This window comes from Pieris napi, chromosome 5 (assembly GCF_905475465.1).
Source record: "Pieris napi chromosome 5, ilPieNapi1.2, whole genome shotgun sequence".
Taxonomy (NCBI): domain Eukaryota; kingdom Metazoa; phylum Arthropoda; class Insecta; order Lepidoptera; family Pieridae; genus Pieris; species Pieris napi.
The window spans coordinates 2221530-2245087 of NC_062238.1; the positions used below are offsets into that span (position 1 = coordinate 2221530).

A 23558-nucleotide genomic window follows, 5' to 3' on the forward strand; every position below is an offset into this window, starting at 1 on the left:
GAACAATTGGTTCGGAAATTGATTTAGGAGCCTTCGAGAAAAGAGCGTACCTATTCCTAAAAGGCCGGCAACGCACTTGCGAGCCTTCATATATCACTTCGCATCAGATGAGTAATTTACCCGTTACACACCCGTTATGTTTAGTCGCTAGGTATTCCTTATTTGGAAACAAAGGACAGGAATAAATATAGAATTACTACTTTATAATAAGGCAGCTGTATTTATATATTTAATTTGTAATAATGGTTACCTTAATATTTCCGTGTAAACCAAAACTTGGGGATTAAAAAAAGTGGCGAAGAGTTTCTTGTCAGTTCTTCTCGCCCACTCTACGTCTTTCGTGGACTGTAAATTTAGATCTATTTTCATAACTTGACTTTCGTACAATATGAATAAATAGATTTTGATTTGATAAACCCTTAATTGTTTTGGCGACACCATCACCCCACATATTTAGATATAGTCTTGGAAGATTAGGTTATCTTAAAACATATCTATGCTTTATATATCGTCGGTAAAGAAAGATACTTAAATTAAGGTGCAAAGTTTAAATTAATAATATTTATTTAATATGTCCATTACATAAGACTAAAGCCGATAGTACACTCCCTTATTAATTACATATTTAGAAGGCGGGTGTGTGTGGGTGAAGTAGCTCTTTCGAAATATTTCCCTGTCTTTTGTTGTTATGAAGCGAGCTCTGCACCTACTTGCTCGTGTGCAAAACCATTGTATGGAGGTTTTACAACGTTCCTTTGAGTAAAAGCAATAACCGTCCACTATGGCTACAGGCCTTTGGTTTTTATTTACAGCAAATGTCACTGAAATTGAAAAAAATAATTTAGATTACCATAAGTTATTTATTTACACAAATACAGTATTTATAATTTTCTTAACCTATAAAGTATTAAAAGTATAATAATTAAAAATAATTAATTATTACCTATACAATTTGACATTCATTAAATGTCACATCTTTTACTAGATGACGCGGTAAACGTTGTATCACCTACATATTTTATTTTTTAGAGGGCTCGTGAGTGTGTTGTCGGCCTTTAAACTTATTACAACAGACATAAGTGATCGGACTTCATACTACAGCTATGAAGCGCAAACTTCTGAAGGCATATATATGACAACAAAGTGACAATTTTTTATTTCTACAAAGACTTCAATCAATTCCTTATTCCAATGGAAAATTCAATTGCCGTTTTTTGTATTTTAATTTACTTATTATTCATGTTTCCCACCGTTCAAACCTTCCCTGAACCTCCAAAAATATTTCAAGATCATAATTATCCAAATCTGTTAAGGCAGTGTCGAGTTTCAGCGAGACAAACGAACACCAATTCATTTCTATATTACAGATTTACGTTTTTCATTTAAAAGAAAGCTATTTCACCAAATGCACTTTAAATAAAAAAACTATTACTATTAATTTATTTTAGATTACAAATATTCACTCTACAATTGTAAATAGTTAAAACTAAATAGGTTGTAATAAACTTTATTACCATTTAAATTAACTGTACAACATAATTACAATAGCATAGCCTCTACTATCGTGTCTACGCTTGCACTGTTTAGTGTAAATAAGTGGGAAGGCGTGGAAGCCTCATTTGATCCACGCTTTAATTGGTACTTACTACACAGCCTTTTTCGCTACGGTACAGTGCTCTATACAATTACTTAATAATATCAAATTATAGTATTGTCTTTGATTGACATAACTTTTATACATTTAAATTAAAAACTTTTTTTGAACGGATTGAAGTTATGTATTATTATAAATTTACAATTATTTAAACCTAATTTTAAATTTATCGTTTCGCGTGCTTTACAGCGTGCGTGGTCACGGTGACTGAAGACAAAAGATGTTGAATGTCAAAAAGTATCACAGCTGCAGAGAAAGTTGCATTATCTATATTTATTTCCCCGGAGTTGGTATCGACTAAAAGATGAACCCTCCATCTTTTAGTCGATACCAACTCCGGGGAAACTTCAATGCGTTCAAAAAAAGTTTTTAATTTAAATATCATATTATAAAGTTATCGTTATGGAATTTTCACGAAGGAAACACACGACGCTGACATGTCAAGTTTAAGGATTTTTACAAATTATTTTCAGTTAGACATAATATTTTTTATGAAAATAGCGCTCATAAGCAAACTTGACATATCGGCATTATCTAATAAAAAATTTAGAAAAAAATATTCATATGTAATACCACAAGAGCTTCAAAATTATCGGGTATTTCCCGATAGGTTCGTTGCAAACAAATATAGTCGTCATGACGACTATATTAATTGTTGAGGGAAATACCAGATAATTTTGAAGCTCGAGTGGTATTCGGGGGATTATTTTTCCGACCCAAATGTCGGCCAATAGAATTGCACCATGAGACGGAATGTACAGTTAACAAATAAGAATTTCATAATGAATAAAACAACTACTTAATACTTTTCTTGAAGCAACGACCAGAGAAAATTTTCACAAAAAATTTTCAGTATAATACCATGTAGGTTGTACCACGTGACGTCGAATGGTGCAATTCTATTGGCCGACATTAGGGTCGGAAAAATAATCATAACAAAATATGACAAAATTAATAGGTACTAGGCAGCCTGTGTTGTGAACAGATTTAATATTAAAATATTCTTTATATTAAATCTGTTCCAATTATTTAAATTCCTACGGTCAGGAATATTTCATTCTGTAACTTACATGATCATTGCATCGTCTATTGCGTGTTAGAGCATTTGTGTCATAAAATTAAATTCTATGGTAGACACCATTTTGGATAAAGTATTTGGTAGGTGGATGATAATGCTCCGGCGAAATTTTCATGATTACACTATTATCCTTAGACGTTGTAAATCTCGCTTTACACTTACTCCCTCGTGTGCAGGACCAATTGATCGAGCCCTTATTACGTGCATTCTGGTAGAAGACATATCCATTTAATATCGCTATGGGCTTGTTGTTCTTATTCACACCAAACTTAACTAAAACATATAAACGATATTGTTACATCTTAATAACTTCATTTAATTTTTTATAGTCTGTGCGAAAAGAGATGCGGCATGACAGGAAATATTTTTTTTCTTATAATAAATTTCACACAAATCTAGCCCACACACAAATGTTTGCTAATAAGTAATAATAAGTATAATTCACTACTAAGTCATTACTAGTCTTAGTGTTATATAATGTTTTGACACTATGATAGTGTGTCCGAGATACCGCACTTGCAATCGGGCAGGATATACAGTGAAACTTGGTTAAGTGGGACCTGGATAAGTGAGAAACCTCCATAACCGGAACTCATGCTGAGGTCCCAACACTTTGGCACTAAATTACCTCTGTTAGTGAGACGAGGTAAACCTCTATATCTGGGATTTGTTCTTTCGATTTATCATCATAGTTACCTCTATAACTGAGACAGCTAGTAAATTTTATATGCATAAACCTCTGTAACTGAGATAACATTGTTTGTTTACTCATTCTTATTCTACCCACAAAAGAAGAAGACGATGAAATGAGTGCGGAAGTAAATTTAGTAAAAATTTCTAAACGCGAAGCAGTAAAAGCACTAGAAACTTTGCACAGTTATTTTGAAATGTCTTCAATTGGTGACCAAAGCATATTTGATAAAATTTATAACATCGAAAAACATCTGATGGCTTATACTTCCAAACGACAAACTAAAATGACAGATTTTATAATTGATACATTCTGTTTCCATATTCGTACATTTTACGTGTAAAAACGTGCTTGAATATTTTTGTTGATTACATTTGTATGATTACCTTTACGTATGTACTAATTTTTTTTATTTAAACTCATTTACATACATAACACGTTATTTTATTTAATGATCGCACCTCTATAACTGAAATAACCTGTATTCTCACCTCTATTAATGGAACCCTCTGTAAATGAGACAGATATTTATTTATGCCTGTATATCTGAGACACTGGGTAAGTGGAATACCTCTATAAGTGAAACGACATTGCAGGTCCCTTGATGTCTCACTTAACCAGGTTTCACTGACTATATATAATTCATATTTCCTACGCGTTTTCACAAGATAGTTTATACTTTATTGCCAGTTCTTCTCGTCCGTTCTATGCTCTTGATTTGAGAACTGGCAATAAATGTAAAATTAGAAGCATTTAGCATGTATTTCTTTATTGACATTCATAAGTATACATTGTGTCATCTAAATCAATAAATGATTTTGAGTTTGACTTTGAATTTTTATCCTCGCACATTTATGTCTTAATAGTGCTGTGTAACACAAAAAGTAACTTATGACTGCAGATATCTCAAGTACCATGACGGCTACTAGAGTAAAAGTTGTGTATGCGATGAAATGGTTATTAAAAAAACATTACCCAATTGTCCTAGCAATCCAAGGTGTATAAGCTGTGAAATCAATAAACGGATTTAATAATAAAATAAAAAGCCACAGTAATTTGTAGTCCTACTCGGTACTTCATTATTTATAATAATTATTAGTACCTATTTGAATCATTTGAAAAGAAATATGTAGAAAATAAAAATCGATTCTTCAATACTGAATACATAAATTTTCACATTCATTTATTTCAAACACGTAACTGCTAAAGACAAAACTGCTTTACTACACTGGGAATAAAGTGTTATTATTTTCGAATATTATAATAGCAACCGTCTTTAATGATATACTTGGTGGGAATATGCTCGTGTTTTAAGTAATATTTCTCCATCCTACCAGCTTCATCTAAAATGAATCGAGAACGACAGTTACGTTTTGTACACCTCCAGAACTTTTGATTGTCGTTCGTATAAAACGTGTATCCATTCACAACAGCTGCAACCTTACCCGTAAGTCTTTTGTAATAGCAAACTGAAAGAAATATAATCATTAAAATTGGTCTTACCGTTTTAACAAAAACACTGATTTCTCTCTTTTGCAACCTAAAATGGACGGAGAGAGACAGAAGAGTACTTTAGAAAGAGTACAACGGCTGAACACAGAGGTCCAATATACGAGTAGATCACAAATGTCAGTTAAAACTTCTAAGTGAGGTGACCAGCTTAAAATAGCTCACTAAGAATCAAATTTAGTTATTCCGAAATAGTACTTATGTTATGTTTTTTTTTAATTATATAAAAAATATAATTTATTGACTTGAACTATCAGAACGGTAACGAGTATTGTCATCTTCTTTACTGCTGTCAGCACTCAAAGATATTATAAAAAGAATACTATGTTTAATTATAATCACAATATGTATGTCGCAGCCAACTAGCTTAATTAGCTGTTCGATTAACAGCCTAGCCCTTTAACTAAACGGCGCCTTTTAACTAAAGATGTTCAGCCAGTTGATCAAACAGCTAGACAAACTATTTTCATCGATGACGTTTCATTACTTGCCTAGCCTATTGACTATTAATTTAAATTTAAATCCACTTTCTGCCACTCACAAGCTTGAAACAAAACTTTAAATTGTCAATATGGCGTCGGCAAACCACAACTTTGATGGTGTTTTCCAAAGTTTCATGAAAAACCACATGTACAAAGGAAGAGTGTAGTGGAAATATTAATGTGAATTTGACTCAAGCAATTTAATTTTAAAAGAAATATTTTTTATGCCATATTTTTATCTTTTTTTATTTCTGCCACATAATGACTCTATCGTACGAATGGCCTAAGCTTTTGCCAGCCAGTTTATTAAATGTTGTAACAAACGCTACGGCTGAATATCTTTCAGGCGGCTAGTTAAACGGCGCCGCTTAGTTAAAAGGCTAGGCTGTTACTTGAACGGCTAATTAAGCTAGTTGGCTGCGGCATGTATACCTTCACAAATAATCATTTATGGTGAAATTGTTTACTTTGTTTAGAATAGTTTGTTAGTAAAAGTAAGTCGTAAAATCACTTGTTTTGCCATTATATAATTATATAGTATATATATTGCCAGTAAATATGTAATCGGAATTAAAAGTCAACCAATTGTGCAGTTTTAACACGAAAAAAAAAATGCCCGCCGTTACAAAAAGATGTTTCTTTTTTATAGAACAGGGGGCAAACGGGCAGGAGGCTCACCTGATATTAAGTGATACCGCCGCCCATGGACACTCTCAATGCCAGAGGGCTCGCGAGTGCGTTGCCGACCTTTTAAGAATTGGTACGCTCTTTTCTTGAAGGACCCTCGACTTAGGGTTAAGTCGAATTGGTTCGGAAATACTTCAGTGGGCAGCTGGTTCCATATAGTGGTGGTGCGCGGCAAAAACTGCCTTGAAAAACGCTCAGTTGTGGAACGGCGGACGTCGAGGTGATACGGGTGGAATTTCGTATTCTGCCTGATGATGTGTCAATTGTGACTAGCCCTACTGTAACGGGTCACAAAATTATTTTAAAGAAATTTAGAAATAATTCAAGATAAGAACAAAATATTTTATTACACTCAATCACATAATAACAAATTTCAAACAACAATATCTACATAAAGCCATTATTATAAATAAACACTTTAAGTTCTTACTATCATAGATTGTATTTACATACAATGTAGTATATACGAACGGCGATGGCAAAAGATCACGTGGCGATTCACCAACCACTGATGGAGCGATTAAATGAAAGACTCACAGTCCACACAACACTAATAAGAGAGACTCTCGACAGACACCGGCGGAAACAGATAGTCCGCTCCAGATGTTTCCTTGCTGACCAAGATGTCATACATGAGCTACCGACTGAAGAGAATCTAACATATAAAATTCTCGTGTCGCGGTGTTTGTAGTTAAACTCCTCTGAAACGGCTTGACCGATTTTCATGACATTTTGTTTGCATATTGGGTATGTCTGAGAATCGGACAACATCTATTTTTTATCCCCCTAAATGTTAAGGGTAGTCCACCCCTAAATTATTATTTCTGAATTTTTAGATAAAATTTTATTTTTTATGATACAGCATTAAAAATACATACAACCCCTAATTTTCACCCCTCTACGATCAACCCCTATTTTTTATTATAAATGATATACATGGCAAAACGACGTTTGCCAGGTCAGCTAGTACATATATATATATATATCGGGTGTTTTTTTTAGAGGTATAGAACTTTAAATTGCAATAAAACAACGATGGATTATTGGACTGACATGATTTTTTTTTTATTTGAAAGATAATCTTGTGGCAATACATTTTAAATATGATTTCTGGCATATGACTGCCACGGCTGGCTCGGATATAGTCCAATCTGGACGTACAATTTTCGATGACTTTTTTCAACATTTGTGGCCGTATATCGGCAATAACACGGCGAATGTTGTCTTCCAAATGGTCAAGCGTTTGTGGCTTATCCACATAGACCAATGACTTTACATAGCCCCACAGAAAATAATCTAGCGGTGTTAAATCACAAGATCTTGGAGGCTAATTCACAGGTCAAAAACGTGACATTAGGCGGTGTCTTTCAGTAAATCGATTGTGGCACGAGCTGTGTGACATGTTGCGCCGTCTTGTTAAAACCACAGCCAAGAGCTGTGGTTTTAACAAGACATCATGATTGTTCAATTCAGGAATGAAAAAGTTAGTAATCATGTCTCTATACCTATCGCCATTATCGTTTTTGAAGAAGTATGGACCAATGCTGCCACCAGCCCATAAAGCGCACCAAACAGTCAGTTTTTCTGGATGTAACGGTGTTTCGACATACACTTGAGGATTAGCTTCACTCCAAATGCGGCAGTTTTGTTTGTTGACGTAGCCATTTAACCAGAAGTGTGCTTCATCGCTAAACAAAATTCGCTTATGAAAATCGGGAACAACGGACGGGAAAATTGGACGTCCAGATTGGACTATATCCGAGCCGGCCGTGGCAGTCATATGCCAGAAATCATATTTAAAATGTATTGCCACAAGATTATCTTTCAAATAAAAAAAAAATCATGTCAGTCCAATAATCCATCGTTGTTTTATTGCAATTTAAAGTTCTATACCTCTAAAAAAAACACCCAATATATACAATTTGATTACATAGAGTAGGATACATAACATTAAGTCAAATAAAAAAGAACAATCTAAGATAATTTACGAAACGAGTCTAGACAATGTCTATGGTATACATAATAATAATAAAGCCCGTTTAATTTTTAATCATGACAAAAAAACAAATTATAATACTTATACTATATTTTTTTCTTTTGATTCTAATCCCATATCCTAGCTACCTTCAGTACCGTCGATCGGAACCAGCTTTATCCAACTGACTCTGTCTATGGCTCTCTTTCTCCATTCGTTTCCTGCTACCGCTTATATTTCTTCTATCCACCTTTTTTTTGAGCGACCTCTGGTACACATGGTATACATACATAACTAATTTAAGTAAGTCAAAAGCTAAACTCTTATATAAATCCCATTTCTGATTACATGCGGCGGCGGTTCATGAGAGTGATCAAAGTTTCCGGTTATCAAAACATTACTTTTCGCGCTAAGTATGAATCTAGACTTGCAGTTGCCCCATCGGGTGCATCTCCATGTATATGTCCTAGAACTTTGCACTCCACAATAGAAAGAATAGCCATTATATATCGCCAAACGCTTCCCAGACATATTGTGAACGAAGACCACTGTTAATAGAAAAATAACATTTAATAATACATCCATCGTAATTAACATATAAGTATAATAACTTAACACAACTAATATTATTATTTCCGTAAATAAAACCTCCGATGTGTAGACAAATACGTAACTCGTCTTAGAGTTAAAGAATCAGAGGGAAATAATTAGTTCGCCATAGAAACATTCCAATTACAGATGCTACTACACTTTATTCATGGATAACTTACTGACATAGTTCATTTACAACATATAATTTTATAAATAATAATACATTTAAACATCGAAATATTAACGTCAAGCGAGATCAGTTTCTTAAGTATACTACTATACTACTACGACAGAACATAACTTCTTTGAAGTCTCGATCCACCTATTGTACGAGTATAAGTTTATATAACATATAGAAGAAAAATCTACACAGTTTTTACTACATTGTACTGAAACACTATTTTGACCGGATTGAAGTTATGTATTATTTTATAAATTTACAACTATTTAACATAATTTTAAGATTCTTCCCAAGATTGGTACGCGAAGTCATTGAAATCAAAAAACATCCCAATTTCAATAGAGAAGACGGCCTAAAATTGTCAAACACCTGGGATCCAATAATATCCAAATTAAAATCTTAAAAAGAAACACAATCCGCGAAAATAGAGGACACCGTGAGCCATTTTTGCCAAAACCCTCCATCTTTTAGTCGATACCAACTCCGGGGAAATAAATACAGATAATGCAACTTTCTCTGCAGCTGTGATACTTCTTGACATTCAACATCTTTTGTCTTCAGTCACCGTGACCACGCACCCTGTAAAGCACGCGAAACGTCGGATAAATTTAAAATTATGTTAAATAGTTGTAAATTTATAAAATAATACATAACTTCATTCCGGTCAAAATAGTGTTTTATTTAAATGAGTTATGTTAATGTAGGACAATACTACATTGTACTGTCTTAACGCCGCGATAGAACGAGAGGGTAGTTTTTCTGTCAAGTCAGCTGTTGTTTGAAATATTGTCATAATAGTAATTCATGGATGATTATGTTCATTTTTGTACCATAAGATCTGTTCACCCAATGTGTAAACAACAGCATTACACTGCATGTTATGCCTCACACAGCGCCATCTTGTTTTAAAACTTCTGGTGTAGTGGGGACCAAAGTAGAATTTTCCAAGTTGCATGCATTTATGTCCATTCTCCTTAATTCTGATGGTATATGTAACTGTAAAAATATACAGTAATTTAATAATATATTTTGTTTGTCTTAAACCAGCAGAGTTTACTCTCGAATATTAGAATACATTACTAATTAATTGCCTGGATTTGGCAGTGTTTTGGAAATACTGCTAAATCCAGGCAATTACATACACGTTCACTTGGAAATTCAAATAACAATAAGTCCTTCTCCATACTGAAATCTGAATCGCTATAAAGGATGCATAGTGGGCCACAGGGTCGATATAAAAATACATTATGTTAATGTATTATTTATTAGTTCATTAATATTAAATTATCAATATCATCAGTTTTTAAGAGCCATAAAGCCTGTCTCATTAAAATACAACATCACCTTAAAATAAAAAAAGTGATAATAAATGAGACAAATGCATTTCTATGTCTATTTGAAGTTCAAGGTTCTACCCTTGCCCATCACCTAGAAAGAATTATAGGAACCGAACGCAGATATTCCCTGACTATATTTATGTGCACAATATATAAAAAAAATGTCTTATAAATAAATATCTTAAAATACAATTTTAAAGATAGAAATATATTTTTTGTATAGGTAGAATCATGACTCACACAGAAAAGAAAATTAGCCATAAAGAAAAGAGTTTTTTTGACTTAAACATATGAATTATGCGCTTTATTCTATCATTTAGCATTTAACTATTCATCAACCATTTTGTTTTAAATATATAACAGGGCAGGAAGCTCATCTGATGTTAAGTGATGCTGCCGCCCATGAACACTCATATTTCTACAAGGTTCGCAAGTGCGTCACTAGCCTTTTAAGAATTGGCTCTTATCTTAAAGGACCCTAACTCGAATTGGTTCGGAAATACTTCAGTGGGCAGCTGGTTTCCCAAAGTGGTGGTACTCGGCAAAAACTGCCCTAAAAACGGTCAGTTGGATCTCAACACATACTGATAGTACCTATTTACTTACATTGTACTATCTTATAATATCAAACCTTATACATTACAAACAAACAGATACAAATTTTTTTTAGTAGTTTTATTTTTGACGACTCATTGGTCTAGTGGTCAGTACCCCTGACTGCGAATCCATGGGTCCCGGGTTCGATCCCTGGCTGAGACGAACATCGATGTGATGAGCATTTGGTGTTGTGCTTAGGTCTTGGGTGTTTAAATATTATGTATTTATATGTCTATCTATCTATAATATGTATGTATATCCGTTGCCTAGTACCCATAACACTAGCTTCACCAGCTTATAAATATAATAAATGTATAAATTAACATGTGTTTTTAATTTAAATTTTTAATACTAAACTTCACTACAGTTAGAAATTTACAGGAAATCAATATCAGGTAAGTAGGGGGTCTACCCAACACGGAAAAACATGGCAAGGGGTCTACGACACAAAAAAGTTTGGGGAACTCTGGTCTAATAATATGGCACTTACATACTTACGGATCATTATACTAAAAAAGACAACGAACTTCTTATAAGTATGCACAATATATACACAGACATAACAAAACAAAAAAACAAACATGTTCACAAACACAAAAAAATTGAGATTATTTTATAAGAACATAATATCTACCATCAGAAAGTTCATGAAGGATGGGTATTGCGTGGTTATGTTCACCAACAATTTTGGTTACTATATTTTCAGATGTCGTCAGGACCGTGACTTTACAGCCCGCGTGGTATTTTGCACAATACCACCGGAGCATTCTGTTCCTTGCACCTTGCTGTCTGTTATAAGTGTACCTATCGTAGAGAAGCATCATACCTCGACTGGTGTTTATTATCTGTCCTAAAAAAGATAATGTAAATGTAGAAATGTTTTGTTTTTAATTTTGTATCTGTTTGTATGGACAGACTAGGGGCGAGTGTCATAAAATCAAATATGATTATGTTATTAAATAGTTTGAATAGAAAGTTCTTTCTCACTCGTGTTATCAAAGTTACAGATTTACCAGAATTTTACTAGAATTTGTAAAATAATAAGAACATTTTATATATTATTTTTTAAAAATTGATTTTTAATCATTTATAACTTAAAAAAAGATACAAAGACAAAAAACTAAAATAAATATCATAAATTGGAAAATAACAAAACCAATACAAAATATATTCAGTAGGCGAGGGAAGTACCCGAAACACTGAATAGGAATATAACTGATTGATTTATGATTGAAAATATTCTTGCATTCGAAAATTAGATCTAAAAACAAGAAACACCATATACTGGCATTAATAAATGACGTCCATTATCAGATTATATTCTTACAAAAATAAAATTTGTGGAAAGTTCAGGAAAAATGGAAACGGTGGAAACATAAATAATATGTAAATAAAAATACTAAATACGACAGTTTAATTTTCCAATAAAAACTATTCCTAGCTGAGAAATATTTGATGTGTTGTCTTTTTAGAATTAAAAATCTGTCACTTGGTTGTCCAATATTTATATCAGAAATTTGTGTTCCATAGCTGTAGTATGAGGACCGATCTTTTTGGTCCGTTTTAAAAACTTTGTATTTTGTTTCGACACAAATATATTTAGGTGATACGAAGTTCATCTATTTCTAAATAAATAGATTAATTTAAAAAATTAAAATAAATTATTTAAAAAAACGTATTGTTAAAGATACACTTCAGAGAACGCCTCAAACTTACGAAATTCCAAATCTATCCTTAAATTTCGCAAGCCAAGCAGAACTAGCGCGAAATGTTTTATTATTATTAAAAGCTTTATTGAAATAAAGAGCTTTTGAACGAATAGCATTGTTCCTTAAAGTGACTCCATCATCTTTTTTCTGTTGATACCAATTAAAAAGAGCATTCTCAAGCAATGAGTTGCGACCATTCGTCAAATTCTTCCGTGTTTTCGCCTTATGTTTAACTTGAGTAGCGAAGTTATGAATCTGCGCTCTCTTTCTTTTGATATCGTAGATTGTGGATCGTCCCAATTCATATTCCTTTGCCAAAGCACACTGTTTCTCACCGTTATCTAGTCTCTTCAATATTTCAATTTTCATATCTAAGCTTGGTGTACTGTGTTTTCTGATTGGCGCTTTATTTACTTCAGCAAATACAATTTCATTTTTTAGCTCTGAAAGATAACACTACAATGGTGAGTAATAGCTTTAAAATTAATGTTCTCTGACCTAGTATCGCTAGCTCTAGGGCGAACCTGTCAGAGTTTGATAACCATTTGACATCAACTGAAATTTCAAAGTCTTCTTCTAACATCTCCTTGTAACAGAATTTGAGTCTCAGAGATTCAAATCTTATACCTTCTCCTGGTATTTAATAAACTCAAATTAGATCGTTAAAAAAATATATCAATAAAAGTGTTTATTAAAACAATACTTCGATACAACATTAACAGTGTAAATAGAAATGATTGAAAATTTAATAATAATACCTATAATAATCTTACATATACAGTGCTCATTAACATTAATAAAAATAACTAAATAAATTTAGATAAATTTCCAAAAATCGCAACCGTATAAAATACAAAAGGCTCCGTTCTGGTAACATTATATTTTAAATTGATTTCATCCATTACAAAAATATGTTCCTAACTTTAAGTGGAATGCTATAAAAATATGTTTTACCTATGTTAAAACGCAACACACATTAACCATAATATGCCATTCTCTATTAAAGAAGGTCCTGGGTAAAAATAAATGTCGCAGGAGTAAGTCCCACAGAGACTTGGACGGTCCAACGGTGTACGTAAGTTATTCATATAGAATCACACATCTACTGTTAACTTTTATGATATTTAAAAATATCTAAACATCTTAAATAATTAGGCATAATATTCTTTTATAAACTTAAGATTTTTAATACTTAGTATCATTTTTGGTGTTTATAGTCCTTGACGTATCGAAAAGAAGGCCTTATATTTCATTAATAACATTTAATACATCATATATAAAAGAGATTACTCAAAATTGAGATAAATGTATACTTTTACAAAAGTAAATACCGATGGTAAATAATTTTCATCATATAACTCTCTTATCATCTAACAAATTTTTGGACCTCAAAAATAACGAAAACGAAGAGACAGTAGGATTATTAAAACGTACTACGTGTACTCGTACGTAATGGGTAAAGCATTTAATTGTGAGAGTGGAGGCCAGTCGTGGACACCACAACTCCATCTATGGTCACGGCAGAGGCCTTACACTTCAGCTTATGTTTCTTAGCGCAGGTCCACCTAATTCTATTGCCCATTAGCGATCGGGAATGTCTGAAAAACTTCTGTCCTCCAATATAGATGTTAGTAGAATCCCTGCAGAAACGGGCTCTTAGAATCGCGCGCATGAGATCTGGAAATAATTATCTGTTAGTAAAGATTACATATTCATAGTTTACTAGGATAGCATAATGCTGTAGGTAATATTAATTTTCAAGTTTCTCATCCACACGACTTAATTTTTTTGTCGAAGTTCTAACCGCTCTAACCAATTGCAACAACTTACATAGATTGTACCTTCATTTAGTTTAATAAACAATAAACATGTAATGACAAACAACTTAACCAATTTTTTAATGACACTGGAACGAACTAGTGTTTAAGATACAGGCTAGGCCTAGTTTAAACGCTAGTGCTCAGAATTATTATTAATATGTATAAGGTTAACCAAAATTAATAGCGTATCTCAACGATTCGTTGCCTATGTTTACAACCTTTACAATGTACTTGTACAAAATGTATTGTTTTTGCATCAAATAAAGTGATTTTTAGTTATTTTTATAATACAACATGATAAATCCTAGAGAAAACTTACCTATTGTGAAATTCTAGGATATCAAAGATGGATAGTTTACAGCCTTGAATATTCCGGGAAGTTATAGAACTTTTATTTCATATATATATATATAAATAAGGGTTGGACTGATTTGGCTAATTAAGTGAAGGTAAAATTTAAAATAAAATTCATAAACAACCATAAATAATTTAATTTTCCGATACAATTCTAGCTTCTAAACATTTGTCTTTTTAAAAATAAAAAAAAATTCACTTGGTTGTGAAGCATGTTACGTACGTGTATAAAACTTGTACTAAGGTTTGAGAACCTTTTACAGAAATAGATGTAGGCGATACTAAGTTCGCCGTCATCTAGTGATAAATAAAAATTTATCATAATATAATATAAAATACTTATTTTTCTCTATTTCATTAGCTTACACTAATTAATTTATGAAAACAAAATGGAATAGCAATGTTTTCACGTACATTTTATTTTGTATATTGTTAAACTATTCGTAATGGTATCGTGAGTAAGATCGAGTCGTTTACGTTGCAAATAAAAATTTCATAAATAAATCTTATTTACATTTATTCATTAAAAATGTATTTGTCATGGTAATATAACAGAGATCTCGTTAATTACTATAATAATAGAACAAAAACACTACTACTATATATACACAATTTAAAAGAAATCGTATAACATAATACTTACAACAATTATCAAATTATTAACAATAGTTAATACATAAACGTAAATTGGACAAGACCATGTCGCCTCAGTAGTTGATAACGCGTAACGGTCGTCCTAACTTCGATTCCAATAATTGTTTCGGTTTGGAAGGCATAGAAGGACTACTGGCGTCCCACCTAAGGACACGGGACCAGTGAACACGCTCCATGCTCCATTCAACAATGTATTTTATTTAAAACAAACCATTCCCACAATACACACTATATTTTATAAAAACATAAATGTAACAAAAATGATTTAACAAAAGTACCTACTTATTTCTCCCTTTTTCTAAAATAAGAATACTGAATCAGTTTTTGGAAAACAAATATAAAAACAACGACAAACTATACATTTGAAATATATCTTTCTGTGGAGTTTATATATAGATTATATATTCGTTTCTTGTAAAAGATAAAAAATTAGCTTATGAGGTTCATGTATTCCTATGTATATATTTCCCTAATCTTTACAAATAAATTATAATAAAGTAATTAATTTTTAATTACTTTAACTGTGATTGTGTATCTGTCTTGATTTAATAATGATATTATCTATAGTTGTGACGAAGGCTGAACACCCAAAGGTTTTTCTGACACATCTCCATCGAATCTTGGCTCCTTCGTTCTGATGTACGGTGAAACGGTGGCCATCAATATCTAGGCATCGCTTACCTCCTGGTGTAAAACCGAAAAAGGCTGCAAAACATCAGTTATGTATATCAGGAAAACTTGTATGAGATATCATATATCACTTTCAATAAGTTAAAAACTTACCGAACTTAGTAGATGGAAAAGACTTATTTTATTATGAGATTTTATGGCTTAAGGTCTTGGCAAGTAACTTGGTTTGGGGAAAAGCGTGTATTTTGTAACGGAAAATGACATACAAATCTACTAATTCTTCTTTCCCGCACACAAACAGCTAAACATGGTTATTTGTCACTTTCAAAGTGGGTAAAAGGCTAATAAACTTATAAGGAGATTCAACTTTATTTCTCAAGTATAAACAAAAATTTTAGTATGTTTTAAGTTATTTAAAAACCTTATTGATTTATTAGTATATATTTTGTTCTTATTTACACGATGTCTTAAACTGAATATTACATTAATACAATAAGTGAATTATTTATAAAGGCACAAAAAGATCTAAAAACCATAATAACGAGATTCTTATAACAATAACTTGGAGTATTTCATTTACTTTATTTTACAAGAGCTTATTTCACAAACTTAAAACGTCCAAAGATAACCATCACTACAAACATGGTAAGTTTTCAATTTCCTGAAAAATATTTGTCTTATTTAGTCACACATAATCAGGCTGATTTCTTAGATTTTTATTTTATTTTATGTAAGTTGTTATCTGCAATTTATTTAACGATGTATTTTTTCTTTTTCGTACTAGGGTTGCCTGGAAGGGATCGCTTGTTAGCGATAAGGCCGGCCGGTAAAGTGTTGAGAAATATATATTCATTATGTATATTAAACATCATTGTAGTCATTTTTAACATGGCTTCTTACTTAAGACGTTGCCTTTCATTTAAATCTCTTAGCTTACATTAACAAAATTGGGGCAAAAAAGTTCCGAGACTTAACAATAATGTATTAGTAAAATATTTGTTTAATTAACTCTTATTAGGTACTTATCATATAATCGGAACATCTATAGGTTGTATTGCTGCCGGTTGCTGGTGATTGTGATTAAAATTCACTCTGACGACACAGTTTCCATCCAGACTCATACTAGCAGGACAACTCGTGCTGGATCGCTTAATGCAATGCCACCAGCTCTTCTTTCCATACCCGGATGTCTTCTTGAACCTGTTCCCTCCAACCATGAGAATGGGATTACCTCTCTGAGAAACTCCGTATCTTACTAGAAATAAATGATAACGTTACAATTCGTTTAATTAGATTAACTTTTAACTTACATGACATCAGGTCTGCTTAAACATATATATTGTAGAACATTTAACCACTCATTAGAGATATTTAATTTACACTTACTTCTCTAGCTGATAAAATAAAAGACTAGTAAAAATGGCGTGAAAACTTTTAAGTAATCAAAAATTTCGTTAAAATTATAACATAATAAAGAAAAGTAATTTTAAAAGACTCTAAAAAATTCTCTAGTTACAAAAAATTTATGGACATTGAAATTGCGCATCCAAAAATAATTTAGTTTCGCTGCGATGCATCATGATGCACATTTTAATAACTCGTGTCCCATCAACTGCAACTCAAGCGCCTTAGAATTAGTACACAACCACAAGTACCTCGGGCTTAATAAAGATGACAGAATGTCCTGAAAAATGCATATGAACTCTGTCTGTCAGAGGCGAAGATACCTCGCGAAAATAAAATACCTCTTAAAACTCTGCTACTACTATACAAAGCACTGGCGGATCCCATTGTAACATATGGCCTTTCAACCTATGGAAGAACATGCGAAACTTATCTAGATCAAATATTTGCAATACAAATAGGTATTTCAAAAGAAATTTCTCCTAAGAAATTAAAATTATAATATAAAGAAGACTATTTACATTATTGAAAAATATTTTCACAGCAATTTACATTAAAACAATTAAAACTCACCATTCAACACGTAAAAAACTAAATATTACAATAATCTTTATGGGTACAGAACACTAGACTATATTATTCCAAATTTAATAAACTTACTACTAACTTTTTTCTTACTAATTATGTATACAATAAAATGGAGTCCCTCCGCCCGGAAGAAGTGTAACTTTATAATGTGGAAATGAAAATAGGAAGGGGTAACAATAGATTTTTAGTAAAATCATATTTTTTCTTTAAGACTTTATTTTATTGATTTTTTTATGCAGACCAAAGAAAATCCATGACTATATTCTCACGTTTGGCTTTTAAACGTGCTCGGTACTCTCTCTGATATTCCGCGGCCGATTTCCTTGTCTTCGATGTTACTGTAGAAGAATCAGCAGTAGAAGGATCACTAATTCCATTCAACGACCCTTTTTCCTGCTCCGCTCGCTTCCGTGCTCTGTAATCACGGTAATATTGTGCATTTTTCACTCGTGGACCTCTTGAACCAGTGGAACTGCTTGTTGCCTCATCGTCTCGCCCTAGAAAATGTATTTGTATTAATAAGTATGTGAATGCGTCATAATGTAATTTCAAAAGAGAAAACCTAACAATCAATTGACATTCACAAGTACCTTGACATAACCTTAAATCCGCCGCTTGTCCGTGGGATTGTTTTCACTCATTTTTTATAATCGTTATGCACTAAATTTGAAAATAAAAAACCCTATTAAGTTATATGTGTATCAAATCCAACTAAAAAAAGCAGTAAATGAAATAATGAATATCTATATATATAAAAGAAAGTCGTGTTTGTTACAACACTTATAACTCGAGAACGGCTGGACCGATTGCCATGGTTTTTGATTTGTTGAATTTGTTTCCGTCCCGAATAGCAGAATAAGCAATAAAATGTCGGATAAGTTATCGAATAACAATAAATTAATTAATTAATTTTACGAATGCAAAAACCATATGGTGCCATCTGTTGACAAAACTACGCATCATTTTACGTCGAATTCGTGTCAGTTCCAGAAATTCCGATCTTGAGGTGAATGAGGAGATGCATAACCATGCTTTGATCCTGATCAAAAGATGTTGGATATCAGAAAGTGCTTAACATGCAGTATCGCCATATTGACGCTAGAGAGAAGATGCCTAATGTGTAAAACTGCCATTCTTCTTTCGCAATGGCAAGCAATAAAACATTTCTGTATTTGCAAAAAAGTTGTATTAATGTAATACTTAACATTAATGAAATCCGAAATTTAGTTAAATTAAAGTAACAACGATATTATAAGTTTGTAGGGCGGAACGAAGTTAGCCAGGTCAGCTAGTTATAAACTAAAATAGAGCAATAAGTACATATTTCAGCTAATTTTACGACGCTCACACTGTTTACTTCGGTGCATCGCATGAATACCACGCGCTATCTTTCTTTCTCTCTCCCTTTTGCGTTGGAATATTGGACGCTACTCGTTGCTAACGCTTGCGCTATGTTATATACTACGCGCATGCGTTCGAGTGCCACGCATTCACTCTCGCTCTCTTTCTATTCCCTCTTCCAAGGAGCGTTGAACGTTTAACGCAACTTTGTTGGAAGTCGCATTAGAAGTTTCTTCTAGAAGATTAGAAGCTGGCCGTAGCACAAATTCGCCGAGTATACGACGCAATCTCGGATAGTTCAAATGCAACAAATGTTCCATAGGTAATCGAAGATATAGCAATAAAATTTGGCAATTACATACAAATGTGCCAAGTTAGACTTCGAATTGAAACTTCTACAACAACTTCTACCAACATACTAATGTTAAAAAAAACATATGTATCACCAGCAATCGAACCTAACACCGCTACTAAGTTACGACAAAACATTCTTACTGTATTTTATTTATAACTGAAGAAAATAATTACGTTACCGGAAACATCAAAATGAAATAAAAGCAGGTACAGAGACATTATTTAATAATAGCATTTTTTAATTGACATTGTAATACTCATAAACTCTGGGCTAAAAATGAATAACCTTAATTAATTTGTGCTGGTAATCCACTTGGTGTACGTGAAACATATACGAATATATGAATATATGTTAATAACATATTTTTAATTAGAAACGCAAGCATCTTCTAATTGAAAATACGCCACAGGGCACAACCCACGTTAGAAAAGTATTAACAAATTATAATAATTGTATAAAAATATTTTAACCACCACGACATCAATTATAAAATAATTGTCAAACTCACACTGTAACTTCAATTATAGAAGTGACAATTACAGATGACATTTGCCACATCATCATAATGTAACGGCGGGCATATTATATTCTTTCTTAGTACTGCAAAATTACTAAACTTTTTTCAGAAGATAATTTTACCATTACTAATAAACCATTCTATACACGATAAACAATTTATGTTCTAAACAGTGAACTCGTTATAAATATAGCATCAAGGAACCTTCTATAAAACTAAAACTAACCTGTCAAATATGGTCTATTAAAAAGGTCCTACTATAAGGGTCTGTTTCACAATGTACGGATAAGTTCTACATAAGTTCCAAATTAGCTATTAATTACTTATTGGTAGGATAAACACTATTGTTGCGTTTCACGACTGTCAGATAGCGCTATTCGTCACATAAAGTCCATCATAAGTTATTAGTCCGATGAAGTGACAAGCACAATTTATCTTCCAAATAATGTATGTGTTGCATAGCTATTTGGTACTTTAACCATAAATTATGAAACAGACCCTTAGTGTGATACGGGTTACGACAGAAAACTGTCGTAAAAAGTCGTTACCAAAATTCTATTATACTCGTAGTAAAATCAAACACAGCCACTATTTTGTATTTCTCAATGATTATGTTCAGTTCTATGTTTTATTATTACATTGTTAAATGTCGTAATAGTTGCTTTGCAGCCGTTACAAACACGAGAGCACGTCCAAAGGCAACGAGACCCGACACTTCGATTATTCTTATTAAATCTATAAGGTCCCACTTGTATCGCCGGGTTTCCAAAGCGAGTTGTCGTAAACTTTGCTAAAACAGAATAATTATTTTTAGCCAATAAGTTCGGCAACCAGTCCTGATACATTATATCATATATTATAAAAAAATAATATTAAAACGTGCATTTTGTTTTACCATTCTATATGTATTACCCAATAATTATTATTAATATTTGCTATAAAAAAATATGTTTTAAAGTATACACAAATGGAAATCATCATAGTACCATCTTACCACGTCAATTAAGGTTTTTTTAGAGCCAGATGTTTTGTTATACTATCAGAGTTTTCATACCACGTTCTGTCCACATGACTATACTAAGTCGACAGGGTTCTTTATCGAAAGATTCATTAAGTTCTTTAAGATTCGTCTTTAAATTCACATTGGGGTCATCCCAATGTGAATGCTGGCCCAATTTTATTACCAATCGAGTCAATAGTTGAAAACAGTATTTTTACAGTAGTAATGTAGTTGTAAGTGGTGCTACGATTGCTACACTGTGTTGCTACGAGATCGCGGTGATATCAACAAGGAAAATAATTTATCGAAAAACAATTGAATAAATCGAATTTACGATAAACTTTTAATGTGTATGTTGATTTTTATGCGCTAACACGATAGAATCGTCAGCGACTGCCACTGCGGCCCGGCACTTGAACTTTTGCCTCTTGCTGCAAAACCATGTCGCAGTGGCGCTTTTACTCCTGTTGTTTTTGTAGTATTTGTAATCCCCTATTAAAAGGACTAGTGACCCACTTTCGTTTCTTGTAAACAGTATATCTGAAATCAAATATTTTCTACAATTAAGGCCATCCTCAATGGAACAACTCTATATAGGTAACCACTGCGTGCTTGGAAATAAGGTAGTTGTTGTCGCATTCACCTCACTATTAATGTCCGAACACATTAAATACCAAAATAAAGGAGGTACCCCGAATATCGAAAACATACCATACGTTTACCTGCTATGAGAGTCGAATAGTCTGCATATATCTGTTTTGTTTTTAGGGGGCTAGACGGAAAAAATTCTTACGAAAAGTTGTCACGACACATTTTTAGCAACGTCGGGCGAGGTCAGTACTTGGATGGGTGACCGCCTGGGAACACCTCGTGATGTTGGCTTTTTTTTTCGTCGTAAGATTGGTGTCGAGAAAATCTTTCATACTGTTATGATACCAATTAACATATAAATTAATCGAAAGGAATTTCGTTCCATCCGGGTGTCCCTTGACACCTCTAAAGTTTTTTATTTTTCGCGTTTTCCTTGACACCTAATTATTTTTAGCTGTGATTTTACTTGACGAAACATTAAATAGTGATGATGACACCAACAATGGAATTATTACACGCCAAAATAAAAACAAATACATATTAACTTATGCAGTTTGCAAAATTGTGATTTATACTTTTGTAAAGTAGGAAAAACAACGTTTAATCAACTTTATCATACATGTTAAAAAGTTTTTATTTACAATATACAGAAGCTTTTAGCCTTGGGATTTAAATTAAAGATAATAAAATAACATGTGATATTAATTGCTATAAATGACAAGACTTTTATTTGTCTTATAATTGGGAATATAATTTTTTGAGTGCTAGTTTCCGCTTAAACCTATCTCTGTATATGAGGAATATTCTTATATATACCTCTTTCCAGAATAATAGCTTTACTTAGGAGTCTTTCAAGAAACGTACAGGCCGGAAACGCACTCGTCAGTGTCTATAAGCTATAAGCCTTCTGGCCTACCTTTGCACTATGAAAAATATTACTATATAAAATGTATGGTGCCAAGTTCAATATGTTATTTATGAATATGTTCTCCTCGTACGATTACGATCTTCCCTTTAAAGGTTACTAAGGATGCTTTACATCCACCAGAGCCTCTGCTACACCACCAAAACCGACGTGGGCCACTAGAACGGTTCTTAGGTATTTTTAGATTATAGCGGTATCCATTTAGTACTATAACGGGGTTACCAAATCTTGAAACAGTATACACTGCAACTGAAACATGTTGTTTAATATAAATACTCAGTATAAGCTTAAATTAATTTATTCACAAATTTATTGATCTCATACATTGGAGAAGTTGCTCACAGCAGTAACCATATACATCTATTAGCTAATTTAATACATAACCATAATTATTCTTAATTTATACATGTGGCTACATGTGGGTGTATAAAAGAGACATGTAGAATAAAATTGATATTTTATAAAGACGTACATACAGTCTGTATAAAGAATTTAACATAGTAATACGTTCAGCAACGCTATGGATGGTTGTGTATATCTTTTAAACGAATTACTTTATTATCTATTGTATATATTATACTTCTACACTTCGACCACCATTTGCAACACCGCCATTGCTTCACAATTGTTTTCTCGTTCGCTCTGTTTTGGTAATTATAACGATACTTTCCATGTATTATGAGGGGCCTTCCACGAATAGACTCGGAAAATATTACTTCTGTAACAATATTTTTTATATTATGTACTAATAACTGTACTCAGGTTCGTACATTAAGACTTTCATAGTAAGTTAAAAAAGTTAAAATACTTTTGCAATCTGCGGCTAAAGTCTGCCATTATCGTATTTAACACATTATTTTGAAGCCTACTCTGCCACTAGAGACAATA

At 32.5% G+C, this 23558-nt stretch overlaps 1 protein-coding gene and 1 pseudogene across 30 annotated transcripts in view; both read right to left on the bottom strand.

Annotated features, from left to right (window-relative positions):
* LOC125049347 (protein tramtrack, beta isoform) overlaps positions 1-23558 on the bottom strand; it is a 357718-nt gene that overhangs the window by 256194 nt on the left and 77966 nt on the right. Inside the window, exon 5 of one of the 30 annotated variants that reach the window (XM_047648549.1) lies at positions 8346-8624. The exons of 25 other annotated variants lie outside the window; for them this stretch is intronic. In XM_047648549.1, coding sequence (XP_047504505.1) covers positions 8392-8624 — 233 coding nt within the window. In that variant the 3' untranslated portion in view covers positions 8346-8391. Of the gene's footprint in view, positions 1-8345; positions 8625-11375; positions 11633-13164; positions 14169-16959; positions 17205-22952; positions 23389-23558 lie in introns of those variants that run through there. 4 more of the 30 variants (XM_047648544.1, XM_047648563.1, XM_047648550.1 and 1 more) reach the window with 4 other exon arrangements.
* Positions 17205-18582, bottom strand: LOC125049351 (annotated as a pseudogene).